The sequence below is a fragment of the Mirounga angustirostris genome, unplaced genomic scaffold, assembly GCF_029215605.1.
Source record: "Mirounga angustirostris isolate CCGP_5_RB_7025 unplaced genomic scaffold, mMirAng1.0.hap1 SCAF_9, whole genome shotgun sequence".
NCBI lineage: Eukaryota > Metazoa > Chordata > Mammalia > Carnivora > Phocidae > Mirounga > Mirounga angustirostris.
In genome coordinates, this window is record NW_026991717.1 from 3,435,401 (window position 1) to 3,457,242 (window position 21,842).

The 21,842-nt window shown below is 40.2% G+C and overlaps 1 protein-coding gene across 9 annotated transcripts in view; it reads right to left on the reverse strand.

Annotated features, from left to right (window-relative positions):
* Window positions 1-21,842, reverse strand: part of ADAMTSL3 (ADAMTS like 3) — a 372,820-nt gene that overhangs the window by 77,094 nt on the left and 273,884 nt on the right. For all 9 annotated transcript variants that reach the window (XR_010404803.1, XR_010404802.1, XR_010404804.1 and 6 more), the window contains exons 18-20: window positions 12,875-13,067; window positions 12,621-12,800; window positions 2,047-2,200 (exon numbers count right to left, since the gene is read on the reverse strand). Coding sequence is in view for 6 of the 9 variants with exons in the window: in XM_064569802.1 (XP_064425872.1) it covers window positions 2,047-2,200; window positions 12,621-12,800; window positions 12,875-13,067 (527 nt within the window). In the remaining 3 variants the exon portion in view is untranslated. The remainder of the gene's footprint in view (window positions 1-2,046; window positions 2,201-12,620; window positions 12,801-12,874; window positions 13,068-21,842) is intronic.

The following is a 21,842-nucleotide window of genomic DNA, read 5'->3' on the forward strand; positions in this document are numbered from 1 at the left end:
GGGAGAAGCCACATTTCAGCAAGCAAGGGCTACTAAGCGAAGGTGATGGCGTGAGCCAGGCTACAGCGGGAATGGAGGCCCAGCTCGGGGTGATCTGGCAGGGCTGGGAGCAGGCGTTCCCCTCTCTTCTCTGCTTCCATGACCCACATGTTTGGCAAGCTAGGGAATGGGGTGGGGAAAGAAGAAATATTACTGGCTTTTTTCTTTCTTTCTTTTTTTTTTTTTTTTGCACTCCCTAAAGCTTATAATTTTATTCTATTCTCCACTGCATGCTGTAATAGTTTATAATTTCATCTGCACCATGTTGCATACCCTAACCACCACGATGTATTTCCGTATGCTATTCTGTGATTATCTTAGAGGAAGTTCCAGTACTCCTTTAATCTCACTCTCTCCTCGAAGGCAGTTTATCACATTTTTTCTGATAAAAATCAGATAGATAAGCGTTTTGAAGCATGACATGGTGCCGTATACCACAGGCATTCTTGAATTCCAGGACACCAGGAAACTTGGAATCTCACATTTTTGGAATCTCAAGATTTTGGAAATGTGTTCTCGAAGAATTCCCAGAGAAAAAAGTTGATGTTGTCCATAAATGAGCATAAAGAGGCGGCTAAGAGCATGGACTCAGGCATCAGACAGACCTGTGGTCAAACAGACCAAGGTGTCCAACTGGCAGCTACGGATCTTTGGTCAAGTCTTGTACATTCTCTAAGTCTTGGGTTTCTTGTCTCTAAATGGGGATAATATCTGTCTCACAGATCGCTGGGGACTAAAGGACCTAAAGCATGCAAGGAGCTCCACACAATAAATGCAATAAATAGTCCAAAAAATGCTACTGCTTTTTTTAAAACTTGTAACTGTTTTTTTTTTTCTCTTCTTCTTCTTTGTTTTATGAGTTTCTCCAGGGAAGTTTTTGGTAAATTTGGATTTTATATCTCAGGTCTTTTTCCTTAAGCAGCATTAACATAATAGTTAATTTTCTGATTTTTGTTTACTTACCATAAGCTCAGGAGGGTACCTGAGGTACTTAATAGGTGAATTCACTTTATGGTGAATAATTAAAGACTGTGAACAAGAAAGCAGGAGACAGACCCAGAAGCTGTGCAGTCCTAGTATGCTTTTCCCCTATCTCCGAACCCCACCTCCCCCCACTACTCTGCTGCCTTATTTTCTTTCTTTTCTTTTAAGATTTTATTTATTTGAGAGACAGAGATTGAGCATGAGCTGGGTAGAGGGAGAGGGAGAAGCAGACTCCCTGCTGAGCAGGGAGCCCTCCATGGGGCTCAATCCCAGGACCCCAGGATCATGACGTGAGCTGAAGGCAGACACTTAACCGACTGAGCCACCCAGGTACCCCCTGCTGCCTTATTTTCACGTGTTGTCACCCACCCTCCTACATGAAATACACATGCGTATGTGCAAACATATATGCTGTTATGTATACTGAAAATACAGAGGAGTCCGACATGCATATTAGCTTTTGGATATAATGAAGCCATATACTATTAACTCATTATACTAAGCTTGTTATTTAGAACTAATTGAAGAAGTGCCCAAACTATCATTTAAAAAAAGACAATGATAATTTATGTTTTCATCCTTGCTGGTTTTAGATTATACACAAGAACAGATAGCTGAATACTTAAAAATACTTAGCTCTTCTACTCTTACTGGAATGGATCCAAATGCATCACTGGCGAATAAACTGGAAAGTAGTCCAACTTAACTTCTACAAGAAATACTCCCGGATTGTTAGTGGAAGAAATCATGGCCACGTGAAGGATAGAAGGAAGTGTTAAGTGCAAGTGAGGAAGACTAACAGATGCATTTGTTAAGTTGGGTGGACGTTTCTTAACATTGACTTTCCTTCGAACGGTATCTTGTATTCAACATTATACCGGTGATTGCTTCAAACGATTCTGGGTTCCTCTTGATCTGCTTTACCTACAGATTAGGAACGTGCTGCTTTACGGGAAATACAGCCATCGGGACGAGAGGAACAGAATGAACATATCCGATGGAGCATGGCCTGTGCATACTTACTATCACACGCAGGCATCTGGCAAGATCTTACAAGAGGGGGCCCCGGGAGGTCTCGGCACATCATCTCACTGAGGGGAACACGCCGGCCTTTGGCCGTCAGTCTCTGACACACCTGCTTTCTTCGCTGGGTTCCAACACCACAACTGACGGAACACTGCAACGAGAATTGCGCACCTGTCACATGGAGCATCCGCAGACAACGCAGCCAACAGCCAAGTCTCTGGCGGCACCAGAGGGGTCCCACGTGTGGCTGCCATTTGTACGTGAGCCATTTCCTAGGCTCGAACCCCTCTTATTTCTTATTGATAATTTATTTCTTTAATTCAAGTACACATGACACACAATGTTACGTTAGCTTCAGGTGTAGAACACATGATTGGCCAAGTTTCTGCGGTACTCGGTGCTCACCGCAGTCAGGCCCGTCACCACGCAACATCATTACGGTATTACTGACTATATCCCCCACACTGTGCTTTTCATCCCCGTGTCTTTTTTTTTTTTTTGACTTATCTTTTATAATACAGGGAGTTCCCTCCCTTCCTTCCTCCTCTCTGAGACAGTAATTAATTTCCAGTAATTTACTGTCATGGGGATTTTTTGACAGTATAATTGATATCTGATTTATTTTTTAGCTGTTTATTTATATAGTAAGATGATCGTGCTTAAAAAAAAAAAAAAGATACACACCCACGACCAAGACTTCAAGAAACAGAAAAGTATTAAAGGACTGTTTTTTAAAAACCACTCAAACTACATAAAATAACACTAGTATTTGATCATCAGTGTGTGCATAACATTGATAGCTGATAATCATTGTGTGTACATGCAATTTTAATTTTAAAATGTAATGCAGTTTTATTAGGTATATTAGAAAAAAGGGAACTAAAGTAGAATTAAAGGAGTTGTTGAAGATCTGAGGGTTTTTTTCCCGCCATAACAATTCATTCCCTAAAGAACCCTGTTATGTTAATGAAGAAAATTGAAGAAACCAACAGGAAATTTAGATGGTTGTTTTGTTTGTTTGTTTGTTTTTTTAATTTTATTATGTTATGTTAGTCACCATACAATACATCATTGGTTTTTGATGTGGTGATCCACGATCCATTGTTTTCGTATAACACCCAGTGCTCCATGCAGTACGTGCCCTCCTTAATACCCATCACCGGGATAACCAATCCCCTCTCCCCCCTCCCCTCTAAAACCCTGTTTGTTTCTCAGGTCCATAGTCTCTCATGGTTCATCTCTCCCTCCAATCCCCCCCCCGCCATTTTTCCCTTCCTTCTCCTAATGTCCTCCATGCTATTCCTTATGTTCCACAAATAAGTGAAACCATATGATAATGGACTTTCTCTGCTTGACTTATTTCACTTAGCATAATCTCCTCCAGTCCCATCCATGTTGATGTAAAAGTTGGGTATTCATCCTTTCTGATGGCTGAGTAATATTCCATTGTATATATGGACCACATCTTCTTTATCCATTCATCTGTTGAAGGACATCTCGGCTCTTTCCACAGTTTGGCTGTTGCGGACATTGCTGCTATGAACATTGGGGTACATATGGCCCTTCTTTTCACTACATCTGTGTCTTTGGGGTAAATACCCAGCAGTGCAGTTGCTGGGTCATAGGATAGCTCTATTTTTAACTTTTTGAGGAACCTCCATACTGTTTTCCAAAGTGGCTGCACCAGCTTGCATTCCCACCAGCAGTGTAGGAGGGTTCCCCTTTCTCTGCATCCTCGCCAACATCTGTTGTTTCTTGTGTTGTTGATTTTAGACATTCTGACAGGTGTGAGGTCGGATCTCTCTGTGATTTTGATTTGTATTTCCCTGATGCCTTCCTACACGAAGAACACCAAGAAGAGCAGAGGGTCAGACTTTCTTTCCCTTTGAACCATGCAGACCCTGTTCCACTGTCTTCGTGGATGGTACCATGAAGATGTGCGCGGCCAAACAGGCAGTTTCTGTTGTGTATCTGTTTGCCCTTTCTGCCCAGAGATCTGTGGGCTCTTTCTTTACCCATGAAGTCCTGCACTGTAGGCAGACTATGTCGCAATGGGTCATATTTTCTTGGTATGTGGTATGCTGTTATGATGTAGAGACCAAAGCTTTTATCAAAGAAAGTTTTTATTATTATTATTCATAAATTCCCCTTTATTATCTCTGAATATTTTTCTCTTTCATTTTCTGTGCCATTTGTTCTGTTCTTTCACAAACACCAGTGTGCTTGGGTTGATCTCCTCTCTGTCTTCCACACCCATCACTGCCTCTGAAAGGCAGTGTGCATCTTCACTCTTTTCCTACATGGTAGATGCAGCCTTCCAGCCTGCACACATCTCCATCTTCTGTCTTTTCTTTAATTTTGTTGTTGTTTGTAATCTGTGGTTTTTTTGTTTGTTTTTTGCCTCTGACTGTTCCAGTTGTCTTCTCCTTTTGTTGACTTACAATCTCTTTTCGAGCTCAACCTCATTTTAAAGCTACTTTCCCGTAGGACACCAAGACCATACTGTCCTCGGGAATATGAGCCTATTTGTTGGAACTGTTCCCTGGGTGTAGCTCTGTGATGTTACCGCCATTCCGGTGACTCTTGCTTGCTCTTCCTTTCCCTGCAACCCGGCTTCCTCCTTCTCCTTCTCTGTGCCCCCACCCACCTGGTGTTGCTGCGGAGGTTTTCTGCTGGAACTCCGAGTGCAGCTGTGTGCGAACAACATGGGCAGGGGTGAGCTAGGGCACCTTACAGCTGTTTCATGCAACCCTCTGGCACCACATTTTTGTGTCTGTTGCCCACATGTCTGTTCGGCTCTTGGCATCCGAGGGGCCGGTGTGACTCAGAGAAGAGCCTCTTCCAAAACTGGCTCCCTGGGGACTAATGCAGCAACTGCTGTCCCTTCTTCCCCCCCACTTCATCCCCGGCAGCCCTCCTTGGCTAGGAGGCCCGTGGGTGCCATGTCTCCTTCGGCACCACCTGCCCCACGGCTCCGCGGGGACATTCTCGGGGCAGCTCGCGGTCTAGCCCTCGTCTGCCCTCTGTAACCAGAGGACCGTGGATGGGCCTTGGAGGACTGTCGCCCATCGTCTGAGGGAGATCTACTCCGCACTCGGCGCCTGATGGATACTTGCCAGCTCCCAGCCTTCGCTCTCACTTTGGCCCGGATTTTACGGTCTTTGGCAGGTGTGTTCCATGATTTATAGTTTGGGATTCTGGCCATTTCATTGTTTACTGAAGACAGAGTGTTCCCTCTCTTCCATTCTCCTTGTGGGTTTTTTGTTGGATTTCAAAGGAAAGGAATGGAATTTTTTTAAAAAAATCCTTTATTGTCGTCTTTAACAGAAAGCCCTAAACTACTCATATTTTTCAGGACAGAGAAAAGCTCTTTGTAAGCTTTTGAACAAATAACTTCAAATTACCATTTACCAAATTATGGTTTATTTTTTTTAACCAAGTCAAATCATCATCTAGGAGTTTCCCATGTAATAATTAATGTCAACTTCTTTTTTCATTTTAAAGATGTATTTATTTATTAGAGAGAGAGAGGGAAGGGGAGGGGCAGAGGGAGAGAGAGAGAATCTCAAGCAGATTCCCGGCTGAGCACAGAGCCCAACATGGGGCTCTATCCCGGAACCTGGAGATCATGACCTGAGCCAAAATTAAGAGTCAGCCATGCAACCAAGCCACCCGGGTGTCCCAAAAATTAACGTCAACTTTTTAATTTTGCTTCATATAACAGTGAGTTACATAATTGCCAGTCCCCACTTATAAGCCATTTCTAATGATAAATATATGATTTTTTTCTCCCCATGATGAATGGGAGCATCCTTTGTAAACCCCTTCTCTGGATAGAGGTCTTACATGACCTTGTGTCACCTAAGTTCAAAGTTAGGATGCCATTAGAGAACGTTCCCACCTCAGAAAGAAAGGAAGTGACCAAATCAGTGCCATTAATTACAATTCACAAAGCAGCAACCTTATCCAACGTGTCTACTATTTATTCTACAGAAATCTAGTAGATTCCTTTGGAAGAGCTCAGGGGAACAAGATACCCAAGTTTTTGCAACTTTGCAACAATTCATCTGTGACCTTTACACTTGAAGGTCACGTTGGCAGGGTATAACATCCTTGGCTCACATTTTCCTTCTTGTAGTATATTAAATATGTTGTTCCATTGCTTTCTATTATGAAGTGGTCTTGTCGAGAAGTCTGACACTAATCCAATTTTCTTGCCCTAGTAAGTGACTGGGTCTTTTTGCATACCCAAACACATTCCTTTATCTTTAAAATCCAGTACTTTAGCAGCAGATATCTCGATACTGGCCATGGTGGGTCCATTTTCCCAGGGCTGTGGTGTACCGTTTCAATATTGTGATTTGTGTTACATGGTGATCTTATTTACAGTCTCGTTCCATTGTTTTGGTTTTCTTTTCTTGGGACTCTAATAATACTTATACGTTGGATTTTTTTTTCTCTTTCATATCTGTTATTTTTACTTGAATTCCTTCTATTTCTCTTTATTTTCAATTCCCTTTCTCTCATTTCTCTTATTACACTTCTTTCTAGTTTACTCTCCACTTGTGAAGTTTTCCCATAAGTCGTCTGGTTCTCTCCTGAACCATATCAGCTCCTTCTGCTCACATCCCTGTTATCTATTCAACCTCATTTCTGGGCTTTTCTGTTTCCGATTTGTCTCTATGTCTTCCTTAATTTCTTTTAGCTCATTTCAAAAGAGTAGGTTATATATTCATCTGCCAACTTTTCATGACGTTGCTATGTTATTGACACTTTTATCTTAAAGTATCTTTGTATGGGGCTTGCTGATGCTCCTATTTAAATAATTTATTTTTTCCTGAACTTTTAGGAAAGTGTAAGGAGGTGGCAGTGTTTCAAGTTCATTGTCTTCACTGTTCCTTCTTCTGATGTTGAGAAGAAGTATTCAACAGTTTGGCCACAGTCCTGAGATTCGTATCTTCTGGACTCTTCTGCTCCCAGGGTCCGAGCATCCCTTCCCTTCCCCTCCGTGTCCTTTCTTAGCTTGGATTATGGTTGTGGCAGGTCAGCCGGGTATTTCATCAGCTCTTAGGGATGTACGCTCCCCTTGTGCTCTCCAGTCTTCTTAAGGCCCCCATGGGTCCGCATGATCTTCCTCATACTCAACCATGGCCTGGGACCCAGCATCCTCTCTCAGTGTCACCGATGGGTCTCAGACCCTGAGGTGGAAATGTATCATTGACTTCTGTGTTCCCTGGCTCTTGGCCTGCTCTTACCTTCTTTCTGTTGGCCTAGCTGTTAAACTTACAGCTTCTGCCCAGTTTCCTCTTTGGCGCATGATTTGGCCTCACCCACATGTATCACTTGTGTTAAAGTGGCTATCTGTGCTTTTTCTTTCCTCTGGCAATCCTAATTGCTCTGTTTTTTGCGTGTTTTTTTAATTGAAGGATAGTTGACATACACTATTATATTCGTTTCAGGTGTACAACAGAGTAATTAGACAACTCTACATACATTACCAAATGCTCACCGCGATACGTGGAGTCACCTTCTGTCACCACAAAAAGTCATTATGATATTATTGACACTATTCCCTGTGCTGTGCTTTTCATCCTTGTGACTTATTGACTTTGTAACTGGAAGTTTGTCACTCTTCATCCCCTTCACCGTGAGGGATCTGGGGATATTCCACAACCAGGTCGCCATCGTGATTTCGCTTCACTGAAAGCCTCCTACTTTCAAAGGAACTGCTAGTGACAACATATGCTCGTATGTCATGGTAATCATTTTTCCACGGTTTCAACTACTGCTTAAATGCTGACGCTTCCCAAAATTAACTTTAGTGCAGATCTCTCCTGAGCTGCAATTCCTTACTGATGCCTTGACAGGCCCTCAAACTACACACACCTCAAAATAGACTCATTCCATCTCCCTTTCAAGTCACCTCCCAAATGTGTTTTTCCTTCCCCAATTCATTTTAAAAAGAATGTCTGCTCTATCCATTGACCACACCCCTCTTTTTTGCTTCTTTCTTAGGAGTTCAGTCACCAAATCTGCCCGTGACATCTGCTAACCATCGCCCACTACTATCTACTATTCTCTACCCAGCTGCTTCCTTATTCTCCTTGGTTTTATTCCAACCTCCTCTAAAAAGCTCTCCCAGGCTCTGGTTCCTTCCCCTGTAACACGCCATTCACACTGCAGCCAGAACCATGTGCCTAAAAATGCTGCATTTCACTTCCCTATTCAGAAACCTTCCTCGGTGTCCTCGGCCACTGCAGGGACCTGAGGTCCTTCCCGGTCTGACTGCAACCTCTCCTCTCCATCTCGTCCTTCTGCTTCTCTACTGCATCCTCATCTCCAGCCGTGGAAGACTGACAAGCTTGCCCCCTGTGCCTCTGTGTGCACTCCTGTCACTGCCTGGACACCCTTGGTCTCCTTTCCACCCAGCCTGCACTCAACCCTGAAGACCCAACTCTACGGCTGCATCTTCTGCGGCACTTCCCTGGGACCCACGCAGATGCAGATGTCTCCCCTCAATTTCCACTCAGTTCTGTAGATGGGAGCCCTTTATTGGGCTTGTTACATAATTTTTTATGGCTGCCTCATTAAACTGTAAGCTCACTGAAGATCAAATTCTTGGCTGACTCGGGTTCTGAGGGCCCGGGGTAGTTAACACAGCAGTGTTTGGGCAGTGTCTGCTGGTGATGTGACTGAGCAATGGGGCTGTGACAACAGGCATGTTCAGTTTAGAAGAAGCTTTTAGAAGTCTCTATATTTTAGTCAACAAGTATTTACCGAGCACCAAGTGGGATACACAGATGCAGAGATGGTCCTTCCCCTCTGGTAGTTATAATCTAGTCGAGAAAATAAGGCATATCTGTGTTTGTGTGTGTGTGTTTACTATTTAAGATAAGTGGAAACGGGCACCTGGTTGGCTCAGTCAGTTGAGTGTCTGCCTTTGGCTCGGGTCCTGATCCCAGAGTCCTGGGATCAAGCCCCACATCGGGCTCCCTGCTCAGCGGAGAGCCTGCTTCTCCCTCTCCCTCTGCCTGCTGCTCAGCCTACTTGTGCTCTCTCTGTCAAATAAATAAATAAAATCTTAAAAAAAAATAAGTGGAAACAGAAGTAGATGGACTTGGATACACTGGGTATATTTCAGGTGAGTCAAAATGTATAAGTAAACTGTCATCTGGAGTCTAAAAAGACATTATTATTCAAGTAGAAGAGTGGTTATCTACAGAATTATTAATATTAAGAAACTCATAATTAATACTACAAAATAAAAAGTAAAAGGAAGATTTTAGAATAAACCTGAAGAGCTGGAATACTCTTTTATTCATGGAAGGAATACCTAATGCATTTGGATCAATCGCTTTGGATCAAGACCAAACTAACCCTGTAGGATAATGATTGATAGAATGGATTTTCAGCTACAGATCAGGTATTTCCTAGCTTTACCAACCATCAGTTATGAATACAAAACTAAAAAATACCTTAGAGAAGCCCAACCAAGATTCTTAGACTTTGTGAAAAGGAGCCCAGACATTGGAACTTCTTGAGATCATTTCCATTGTAAGTAACCATCAATAAGCTGAAACTGTCTTATAAATAGGATTGTGTGTGTGTGTGTGTGTGTGTGTATAACCCTTTCATGCAGTGGTGTGCTGGTAAACACTTCACAAGTTCTTGGGGAGAGAGCATTGACTATATTTGCCAACTTCTGGGGTGTGAATGCTCCCATCATGGCTGATTTCAAGCTATCAACCTGATGTCACTGAGCATGAGGTAGGAGATCACAGTTGGTTCTTGCAAGCTGGTATGGATGGGCTGCAATATACTATCATTTTCATGAGTCATTTAGTAAGCCTATTGAAAATTAGAATGCCATATTTATAAATCCATGTGTCCAGGACGTATCTTGAACTGTTCTTTGTAAGAATTTCTCATTAAAGAGATCTTCTCCTTTTTACTTAGCATATGGATAAATTTCAAGAATTGAAGAGTTAGCAGGTGTCAGAAACTGAACACAGGAGCTGAGGAAGTCAGAGATGATCATAAGTGTTGGAAAGATGGTGGTGTACTGACAGAGACAGGGAGTGAGGTGGGGAGCCAGTTGGGAATGAAGAGGTTGTCTCTTTGCTTTCCCAGGTTGAAGACACATCCTATTTGGAGAGCTGGGGGCACTGTATTGAACAGAAAGTTAGACACTGTTCCTGCAGATAGAGAATTATCTATAAAAGTCAGAGAAGAGGTCAGGACACAGAGGCAGCTATGGAGGAAAAATGCAGTGATACACATCAAATATCTGGTCAGATATTGAGTTTTTTGGAGATCTGGAGGAAGACAAACCAATTGACAAGATGTGGTTAAGTAAACAGGAAAAATAAAAAACACCAAGAAACATCATGAAGGAGAATGATGAAGGTAGACAAAATGGTCAACTACTCCATCAAAGCCAAGAGAGTAAAGAATGAGGAACGAGGGAAGCTTGGGAGGCTCAGTCGTTAAGCATCTGCCTTCGGCTCAGGTCATGATCCCAGGGTCCTGGGATCGAGCCCGCATCAGGCTCTCTGCTCTGCGGGAAGCCTGCTTCTCCCTCTCCCACTCCCCCTGCTTGTGTTCCCGCTCTCGTGTGTCTCTCTCTGTCCAATAAATAAAATCTTTAAAAAAAAAAAAAAAAAAGAATGAGGAACAATTTTACTGGATTTCCATCAAGGAACAGGGCCACAAAACAGGCTGCAAGGGGTCCGTGGAGCACAGAAATCCACCATTTGGGAAGACTGCCCCATATATGACTCAATGCTCCCTTCTTAGAACTTGAAAAGCAGTGTAAGAATCAAAGGCTTCTTCTTGCCCAAAACTTAGTTCAGATCTAAAAACTAATGAGCCAATGAATGAACAAAGCCCAAACATGCCATGAATAGAGCTAGTGTCAGGAAGGGGGACTATTCCAGCTGCAGGCTGAGAGGTCTGGCTCGGTGAAAAATGGGAATTCTGGCACGGCTCCTCAGCCTCTCTCTGTCCAGGGTTAGTGGATAGTTCCAACACAGAGAGGCCTTATCCAGAACCACAAGATGGATGGCTGCCCCCAAGCGAGCCAGCCCGGGGCAGAAGGACTAGTGTGGCAGAAACCTTTGGAGAGGGTGGCAGTGTGGCATCAGAACTTCTGCCAGAACAAAGCAACTCTGCAATGAAAGGAAATTTCAACAAACAGGAGAAAAGCTGAACCCAGTAGGAAACCCAACATGTGTGCCTGACTGGACCCGAGTCTGCATGTTGGCTTTTGGTTTCACAAGCTGAGGCTGGCTCTGCCTTCCTGAGCATGTGTACACGCCCATCCTGCCTCCCGGGTGGAGGTTTTCTAGAGATGCAGCTTTGGCTGGGAATGGGGACAATGTCTTGACTGTGCTTGGGCTGATCTCTGGGGGTGACCAGCAGGTTGCTCGGTGGTGGCCTAGGAAACCGACTCGCCTGAGTTCCAACCCAGCTCATGTGGGCAACCTTCTCTTCTGTCTCCTCTTGTTTCTCCTTGCAAAAAGCCTTCTTTTTTTTTTTTTAAAGGTTTATTTATTTATTTTAGGGAGAAAGAGAGAGCATGAGTGGAAGGGGCAGAGGGAGAGAGAGAATCTCAAGTAGACTCCCCGCTGAGCACAGAGCCTGACACGGGGCTCGAACTCACAACCCTGAGATCATGACCTGAGCGGAAACTGAGAGTTGGATGCTTAACCGACTGAGCCACCCAGCCTCCCTCCCACCCCCTGCAAAAATGCTCCTAATGAATGATTTGCTTGTCCTTGTTAGCAGGCTTGAGCTTTTCTAAAGATCATCACTTCAACAACACTTTGCATTTCCCCTGACTTTGCAAAGAATCTTGGGGAAGAATATTTACCTGTTCAGAGCTTGGGAGAGCTCCAGGACCTGTCATCGATCTCATGGCCACTGGCCACAAGGATACTCTAAGCCAGACAGGAAAACCAGACACATACTCAGGATGTAGCTCCCCACTGAAGTACAGTAAAAAATTGGGTCATTGTGAGTTAAAGCTGGGAAATCCTTCATGATTTTAGGAGATGAAAGATTTCACAGAAGAGGAAAGCTCAAACCTGGATCCAGGATTTGAGAGCAAGGACAAGAGCGAAGACACAAAGGCAAGCTGGGGCAGACGTGGTTAACAGTGTTACTTTGACGATACATAGTCAGCAACTGCAAATTCACTGTTCACAGAAAGAATGGACGGGGCGGGAAGCACCATCAGTCTCCACTCTAAAAGGCCAGTGAGAAGACATGGCCATGACGTCTGCTTCTGGCGCCCTTGTAGGACTATAGGATGAGATGAGCACAACGGGGTTTGACCGTGCCCAGCACTGAACGCAGGGCTCGGGGGAAGTCCAGGAATGCCAGAAAGTGCCCTTTCCTATGTGTCAAGATGATTTCTGATGTCAGCTTGCCTCTCTACCCCCATTGGAGGCCTCCGGGTTATGTACCCCAACCACATGCTCCCGGATCATCTTGTGGAGGACATATTTAGAGTCTGAAACAAACACAGGGCAAAAAAGAGGTGGGACCATGAGGTGGGGAATGGCCCTTACCTTTGACCAGTTTCCCACAGTGATATGCGGAGGGCAGTCTGTCCTGGCACAGGACTTATGGGAAGATGCCTTGGGTCCTTGGCACAATTCATCAGAGAGATTCAAAAAGCTGCCATCCGTTAACAGCTGCCGACAGGTGACTCTTCGATTGTGAGTTCCCCCTCCACACGTCCTGGAACACTGAGAAGGTGGAAGGTGGGGGGGTCAGGGCTCTTGCAGTGGTAGGCAATGGGGACCCCAGGCTGCCATATTACCTGCTGCCATTCTTCAATGTGCCAGCTAGGAGGGCAGTCAAACTGATTGCACGCTTGTAGGGCATGCGGCTTCTCGTCTCCACATTCCTCAGCGGGGGCCGGGGACTCCCCCGGGTGCAGGCAGTACACCTCTCGGGTCTGGATTCCCACACCACAGGTAGCTGAGCAGGGGCCCCAAGAGCCCTTGTGCCACCTGTACCAAAACACAACAGGGCAAGTCAAAGTGTCCTGTGAGACCACGTGCGACGGTCAGAGCATACACAACTTCAAGTTCTCGGGACGTCCAGACTTCACGCTCCATGTGCAGACCCGAGAGCCACCGCATCCCCACTACTAGATGCGATGAAAATACAGAAACGTAATGTTTAAAGAAATGTCAGTAAGGGTTTAAAGGTTCTACCCATTTGGGAAAGCCCAGAGTACAAAAGAAGCAGACTTCTCCCCATTCTAGCATACCATCATCTATCCATAATAAAAGCTTGGGTTTTGTTTTGAATAGAGCCCCAAGGCAAGCATGATTTATATGGCTGTCAAAAGAAATTTTAAATGCTTAAAAGCACACTTCAGGAAATTTTCAGGGCACCTGGATTCATTATTTGGAATATCCCTAAGAAAATTCTTCTCTGTTAGGATTGGATTTACAACATGTGTATATATAATGTGATTCCTTTCCAATAAGATCTTGGAAAAATCAGGTTTTCTCATGAAACATCTGTAAAAATGAAAAACCAGGGCAAGCTGCTTTTGATATATATTTCCAAATTGCATTCAAGGAAGATTCTCTCAATTCACACTCCCAGCAGAAGCATGTGAGAGCGCCTGGCTTCCTACCCCTATACCAATACTGGACCATATCCCTGCCCATCTGATGGGTGTAAGGTTGTACATTATAGTTATCTTAATTTGTGGGTATGTAATTATTAGTGAACATGGATTTCTAACTAGTTACTGTAGAGCTATATCACGAGGAAACAAATTTAAAATGCTTAAAAGTGACACAAAAGGATGTTTGCTCCAAGATAGTTTGTAATAGCAAAAAAAAAAAAAATTAAATTTTACAAAATGGAAGGAAACAATCAAAATGTTCTACAATAAAGGTTAAAATAAATAATTGTATATTCATACAGTACAATGCTAGCAGCCATGAAAAAACAAAGTAGAAGTATAGTTATTGACATAGAAATAAATTTGATATTTTTTATGAGAAAACATAAAAAATACCTTATAATATTGTTTTATGCATTTATAAATGCAGAAAAAAGGTCTGCATAATTATACATCCAAATGTTAACAGTGATGATCTCTAAATGATAGGATTTTTATTTTCTTCATTCTTGCCAGTATTTTCCCCTGATTTTTCTTAAAATAAACACTCATTATTAGAAAAAGTAAGTTAGTTCTTTGAAAAAAAAAATAGTGTTAATCTAAAGGTGAATTTCAGCTTTTCTGATTTCTCATTTTCCATAATAAACATGTTTTACTTGTGTAAATAAGAAGAAAAATAAAAAATGAAATATATTCAAGACAAATGGGACAAAAACATTAAAATTTTTACTTATGAAGACAAAAGTTCACAACGAAGATATAATAATCATACAAGTATGAAGACTAAGTAAAAAGCATAAATACGTATGAAGTACAGCTCTTAGATATAAGAAAAATGGAAGAATAAGTAATAAAAATTTTTAAAGGCTATAAAATACATCTCTAAGCTCCTGATATATAAAGAAGGCAAACCTTAATAAGAATATAGAAAATTGGGGCACCTGGGTGGCTCAGTTGGTTAAGCATCTGACTCTTTATTTTGGTTCAGGTCATGATCTCAGGATCATGGGGTGAAGCCCCACGTCGGGCTCTGCGGTCAATGGGGATTGTCTCTCTCCCTCTCCCTCTTTCTCTCCCCCCCCTCCTGTGTTTTTTTCTCTCTCTCAAACAAATAAATCTTTTAAAAAAATAATGTAGAAAACTAACGCATTTGAACACCTTGGTTAAGTAAGTAACTTTTTAGGAAATTACAAAAAGTTCTATTCAAGAAAGGGACTAGATCCTGTTAACTTTGTGGTCGAGTTCCCACAAATTTCCAAGAAACAGGTGATTCCCATGTCATTTCAAAAGTTCCAAAGTGAAAAAGAAGATTAAAATATTTTAATGCATCATGAAGGTAGGAAAAACCTTGAGCACAAAATCTGACAAATATATATAAAAAATTTTTTGCATATAATTATATAGTCTAAACCCTAAATAAAAGAGAAGTATAAATCCTAAGTAAAACAGAAACAAGTTAATCAAAGGATTAAAATACTACATAGTAAAAAAAAAAAAAATACTACATAGTATATGCTATGGACTGAATGGTTATATCCCTCCCCAAATTATTATGTTGAAGTCCTAATCTCCAGTGTGATAGTATTTGAGACTGGGACTTTAGGAGGTAATTAGGGTTAGATAAGGTCGTGAAGGTGGGACCCTCATGATGGGATTAGTGCCCTTATCAGAATAGAAACCAGAGAGCTTGCTCTCTCTTTCTGCCAATAAGAGGACACAGAGAGAAGGCAGCTGTCTGCAAGCCAGGAAGAGAGCTCTCATCAGAAACTGTGCCCTGTTGGCACCTTGACCTTAGACTTTTCAGCCTCCAGAACTGTAAGAAAATAAATTTTGTTGCTTAATCTACCCAATCTATGATATTTTGTTATCACAACTTGAGCTGATTAATAAGATATGTTTTCTGACCACGGTGGAACTACATTAGACAATCCCCAAATATTTAAAAGTTATGCAATATCATCTAAATTACTCATGGGTCAAAGGAGAAACCACAATGGAAATAAACAACTTTTCTTAAATGCAGGTTACTAAAAATATGAAGTGCGAAAATCTGTGGAATGCAGCTAAAGCCATGATCATAAGGAAATCAATAGCCTTCAATGAATATTGTAAAAAGAAATGCTGAAAATCATAATCTAAGTATCCATTTCAAGCAGTTAAAAAAATACAGTAAATAAACCAAAAAAAAGTAGAAAAGAGGAACAAAATATATGAGAACAGATATGAGTGAACCCAAAAATAAAACAAAAGTTGCCTCTTCAAAAGACTAATAAAATTGATAAATTCATGGTGATTTATGAAGAACAAAAAATATGAACCATAAATTACCAACATCAAGAATTAAAGAGAAAATCTCAAAGGCATTAAAAATAGAGTATACGTGTGTGATGAAAATCACTATATGTCAATAAATTTAAAAATTTACATAGACTGAAAATACGCCTAAAAAAACACAACTTATCAAAACTAACACATAAATGTAGAAAAATCTGACTAGCCCTATATCTATTAAATTTTTAATTTAAAATATTTTAAAAATAAACTCAAGTGTCAGACACTTTCCTTGGTGAATTATTTAAGGCATAAATAATTCCAACCTTACATAAACTTTCCAGAAAATATAAAAAGAAGGAAACCTTTCCCAACTCATTTAGGTCAATGTCACTCATAAACACAGATGTCCTAAACCAAATATTAACAATGAAGTGATATATATAAAGAATATTATTATATCATGACCAAATTGGGTTTATTCCAGAAAGGCAAAGTTGTTTCAACCTTGGAAAATCAATCAGTGTTTATGATATTAACAAAACATAGGAGAGAAATCATGTGATCATTTCAACAGAGGCAGAAAAACATTTGATAAATTTCAACAGCTATTCATGATTGAGAACTTTCTTAATCTGAATAAATGCATCCCAAAAATCAAGTAGTGGTGGAGGGGTGAAGCAGGACAATACAGCAAGATATCTGCATTCCTCTCTGTTTCAAAAAAAAAAAAAATAGCTATGACAGTTAACAAAAGACATAAGGGTAAAGCTCTTTTCCCATACAAAACAAACATCTCAGTAAACCAGAAATCAATTGGAAGCACAGTGCTGAAATTGACTAAAGTTGTCTAGGTTTAGTGGATGCCAGGATTGGAAACTTGCAATGGCAGCTGGGAGTTCAATTTGTATGGGGAAATTAAAGAGCACCACAGTGAGGGGGGTGACTGAAACACAGTGAGGGAGTCACTTCTAGAAACACAATAGGGCAAGACTCCCTGACCCATAATTGAAGGCTAGAAAAATTAGCCTGTGTGTATGGTTGGAATTGATCAGCTGCCTGGGATAAAATAAAAGAATGGAGATAACCTGGAGTCTGCTTAATATTTTTAAGGATTTATTTATTTATTAATTTATTTTAGAGAGAGAGAGAGCAGGGGGAGGGGCATAGGGAGAGGGAGAGAAAATCTCAAGCAGACTCTGCGGTGAACACAGAGTCCAATGCAGGGCTTGATCTCACGACCCTGAGATCATGACCTGAGAGGAAACCAAGAGTCAGACTCTTAACTGACTGAGCCATGCAGGCATCTCTTGAGCCTACTTATTGAGTCAAGCTATCATATAATATTCTGGGAGGGGTTCTGCAATATTTTACCTGGGAGGAGAGCCTAAAGGAAATAATATGAAACCTGGTTCTGATTTGAGGATCTTGGGGAGAGGTATTCATTCAAGTAAGCAGAAAACCCCCAGATAGGAACATATAACTCCCATTCAATATAAGCTTGCAAACCAAAAGGTCCAAGGAGAGAAAAAAAAATGACATGAAGATAGCAAACACAACAGATGAGAGAATTCCCCCCTAAAGAAATAGAAATAACAACAGCACTACTTGTATAGCATGTTCTATTTCCCACATTTGGTTTTAATATAATACTCACATTATCTTCATAATGTCTGAAAAAATCTTTAACATAACTATGTGGGGTTTTTTTATTCTTAGGGACTAATAGTGATCTAGGAAATAGCAGATTGGTTGTATGTGCTTACTTCTGTTCCCTTCCATCCACCCTCCCCTAAAAAATACCCAATAAAAAGACAGTAAAGGGATAAAGGTGGTATTTAAACAAAGGCATATAACCACAAAGACAAAGAGACTGTGAGAGATGCAGTTGATTTTATAAACTGGAGAAAAGATGGAAAGTGATGTTTAACTTAGCAGCCTGGAGAAATCTGAAAACTAAGCTGGGAGTTGGGAAAGTCCAAAAGCAAGAAGCCATGAAACAATCAGACACAACATATTTCTAAAAGTGGGGTGTAGCTGAAGTCAAAATAGATTCACTGAAAGTCTATATTAACCTGAAATCCTTTTGTGTCTCTTAGGCATGCAGGAGATTTATTCTCCCACACCCAGCAGAAAATTGAAGGGTTACTTAAGGACTTAAGGAATAGCAAAAAGTGGAAGACTGTACTAGGACTGGGGATTAAGTGAGGGTCTATGTATTGTCAGGTGAGACCGCCAGACTTCTTCCCTGACTTGGCTCAGAGAAAACACTTCCAATCAGACTTGTATCCCTTTCCCACTCTCAAACAAAAGGTTGGAGAATTCCTCACCAGAAATGTTAACTAGCTTGAGAGCAAAAAACAAATTCAGGAGGTCTCCCTGTGAACAGCCCATCCAGATCACTCTAGAGTGAAACCTACCACTCAACAAATTCTGTCCATATACACAGGGCTTCCAATCTTCTTTGGGGTACACTATTCTTAAACGAGTAGATAGTCAAGGAACATAAAATATTTAATGAAAACATCTAAGAAAAAAAAGAAACAAAAACAGGCATATGGGAGAAAACAGACACAATGCAAGGTACTGAAGAGAATAGAAGAAAACTAATAAAATAAAAAAAATTCATAATTCATATTCTCAAGAAACAGAAGGTATTGTATTCGTGAAATGAAAACAGGACGTTATTAAGAAAGGTACTAGGAACCTACAGAGAACCAAAAAAGACTCTTGTAAATTAAAAATGATTAAATAAAAATGTAACCAATCAGTTGAAAAATAGAAGTAAAGAAAAGTCTCAAAAAGTAGAAATAAAAGAAATACAAAATAGGGTCAGTTCAGAATGTCGAACATTATACAATGGGAAGTTCATTTAAAAAGCAGAAGAAAAGAATAACTCAAGAAAATTTCCCAAAATGGAAAGAAGTGTTCAGATTTTAAAGCCCCTCCCTATTTCCCAACACAAAAGATAAAAATGAACTAAACCAAAGCATATAATGTTGTTCCATTGTCTTCCAGAGGGAACAAAACAAGTTTGTATAGAGGATGAGGGATCTAGGTGGCAAAGTAATTCTCAACAATAGCACTGAAAGTTAGAATTCGGTGAATGGAGCAGTACTTTAAAAATACTTTTTGGGGGGGAAAATGATATGGAACCTTGAAATCTATACAAGACAAAATATTAAAGTGGAATAAAACATTTCCAGATATTCAAGAGCAAAAAATTCAATCCCCAATTTTCTTGGGAAGCTCTTGGACTTATTTGCTCCAACACTGGGGTTCAGGTGCCCCTTCGGATCACTACATTTGTATCTTTGGGGTAAATACCCAGTAGTGCAATTGCTGGGTCGTAGGGTAGCTCTATTTTAAACTTCTTGAGGAACCTCCATACTGTTTTCCAGATTGGCTGCACCAGCTTGCATTCTTAAAGGACCTATTTCATTAGTAGCTCTACAGTAAATCAAAATAATTTCCATTTCACAAATAATCTAAGGGGCTTAAAGACTCTAATCACCACCCTCCCCCCAAACTTTACCAGACTTTGTTGTCCGATATTTATTTCTTTTTTCACACCCATAAATCCGATATCATTATTGATTCACAGTCAGTGACTTTCTTTTAGATTAAGTATCTTTACAATGTACTTTGCTCATCATTCATTCTTATATTCTTGTATCTTTCTTCCAGCATCAGTTTCCTGCTTAATGAATACGCTCTTTTAAAAATTATCTTTAGTTAAGAGTTTGCTGATAGTAAAGTCTCCTGGTTTTGTTCACCTAGAATGTCTAACACAATAGTAGTTAACATTTTTTTATTACTTACTATGTGCTAAACTCTTTTGTAAGTAACTTACATATATAATATGTATATTTGTATATTTATATATTTATATAATATGTATATACGTATATACTACTGCAATCTGAAAATATCCTGTTTCACTAAGTATGTAATACTAGGCTGACAGTTACTTCCTTTTAACGATTTCAAGATAATATTCCTTATTCCTTATTGCCAATGAGAAGAAAACTCTTAATTTTGTGGCTATTTTTCCTCTTGTAGATCTTTACTCTGGTTGTTTTGAGATATTTTCTTTGCCTTTGGAGTTCTCAGACTCAACTATCATGTGTTTAAGTGTTTATTTCTTTTTATTTTTCCTGCTTGGGATTTGTTGTGGTTCCAGATTCTTAGGATTCATATTTTTCATTAATTATGAAATATTCTCAGTCATCTCTTTGAATATTACCTCTGTTTTTTTCTTCAGCTCCATTTAGATATATTTTACACCCTGTCAATATTTCCTCTGTCTCTCTTACCTCTAGTGTGTACTTTACATACTTCATTTGCTCTCTGTGCTTTATTCTGGATAATTTCTTCAGATCTCTCTTCCAGTTCACCTGTTTACCCCAGTCCATAACTTTGAAGTTTCGATGATTATTTTTTTAACTTCCAGATATTCTATTATTAGAACCATATGGTTAAACCATATGAAAATTGCCAATATGGGACCTTTTTGATTGATAAAATTGGAAATTTCATATAGCACAACCTAATATTTGGTTCATTAAAAAAATAATCTTCCAGGTATTTTTGATAGTTTGTTATTCCTAGGTTAGGTTTTCAATTTCCTATCTTATATCTTTAAATATTTTAAATAAACTTACTTTATATTTGTACCTGATAATTCTAATATCTGAGGTCCTGTTATATCTGATTTGGGTTTTCTCCCCCACTGATTCTCACACATTGTTTCTTCATGAATTTTTATTTATTTATTTTTTTTTTAATTGTGAGATCACTAATTAGGTCTTTGTGGGGATTTTAAGTTTGGAGGAGAAGACACATTCTTCCACAAAGGGTGTGCGTTAACTCTTATCAAGAGCAATGTGAATTAACTTTTCAGATCACACTGTCAGAATGAATATGAACTTATTCCTACATAAAGGGCTATCTGTGGCTTTTAAATTCTCAGAGGAGTCTTTTTTTATTGAGGTATGACTGATATGTAAACAGTTGTATATATTAAATGTGTACAACTCAATGAGTTTGGGAATAAGTACACCTGTGAAACCATCCACACCATCAAGGCCATAAACACATCCATTCTTTCCCAAAGTCTCCCTCCATCCCTATTCTTATTCTTTAGCATCATCATCATTATCATTATTATTATTCTGGGTGTGGTAAGAACACCTAACATAAGATCTACCCTCTTACCAAATTTGAAGTATACAAAAACACAGTATTGTTAGCTATAAGCAGTATGCTATACAGTATATCTCCAGAACTCACTCATCTTGTATAACTGTAACATTGCACCCTTTGACCATCACCTCTCATTTCCCCTCCTCCCAGCCCCTAGCAGCCATCATTCTACTCTCTGCTCCTGTAAATTTGACTACTTTAGAGTCCACATATAAGTGAGATCACACAGCATTTTTCTGTGTCTGGCTTCTTTCACTTAGCATAATGCAGGGGAGGCTTTTTTAATTCCTTCCACTCAGAGGCAAAGCCAAGACAGATAAATTTCCTTGAGATCTGCTTTTTTGGGGTGGATTTTTTTCCAGTTTGTCTTTTCACTGAGGTAGATCCTGGCTTCATATGGGAATCTCCATTCCATTCCTTATTTCCTGGAGATCCGAGGACTTGTCTGTTTCCAGAAAAAAACTGTTAAAGCCAAAGGTCTAGATTAGTGGGATTGCCAAATGTCTCCCATGGAAGCACTAACTTTAATACAAGTTTACCATGCTAGATTCATTCTATAGCTCTTCCTTCCTTTTCTCTTTCTTTCTTTCTCTTACTTCTGAGGATTTATCTTACTTTCTAACAAGCTTAGTTTTACATTTCAAGTTGTTTTATACATATTTTACTC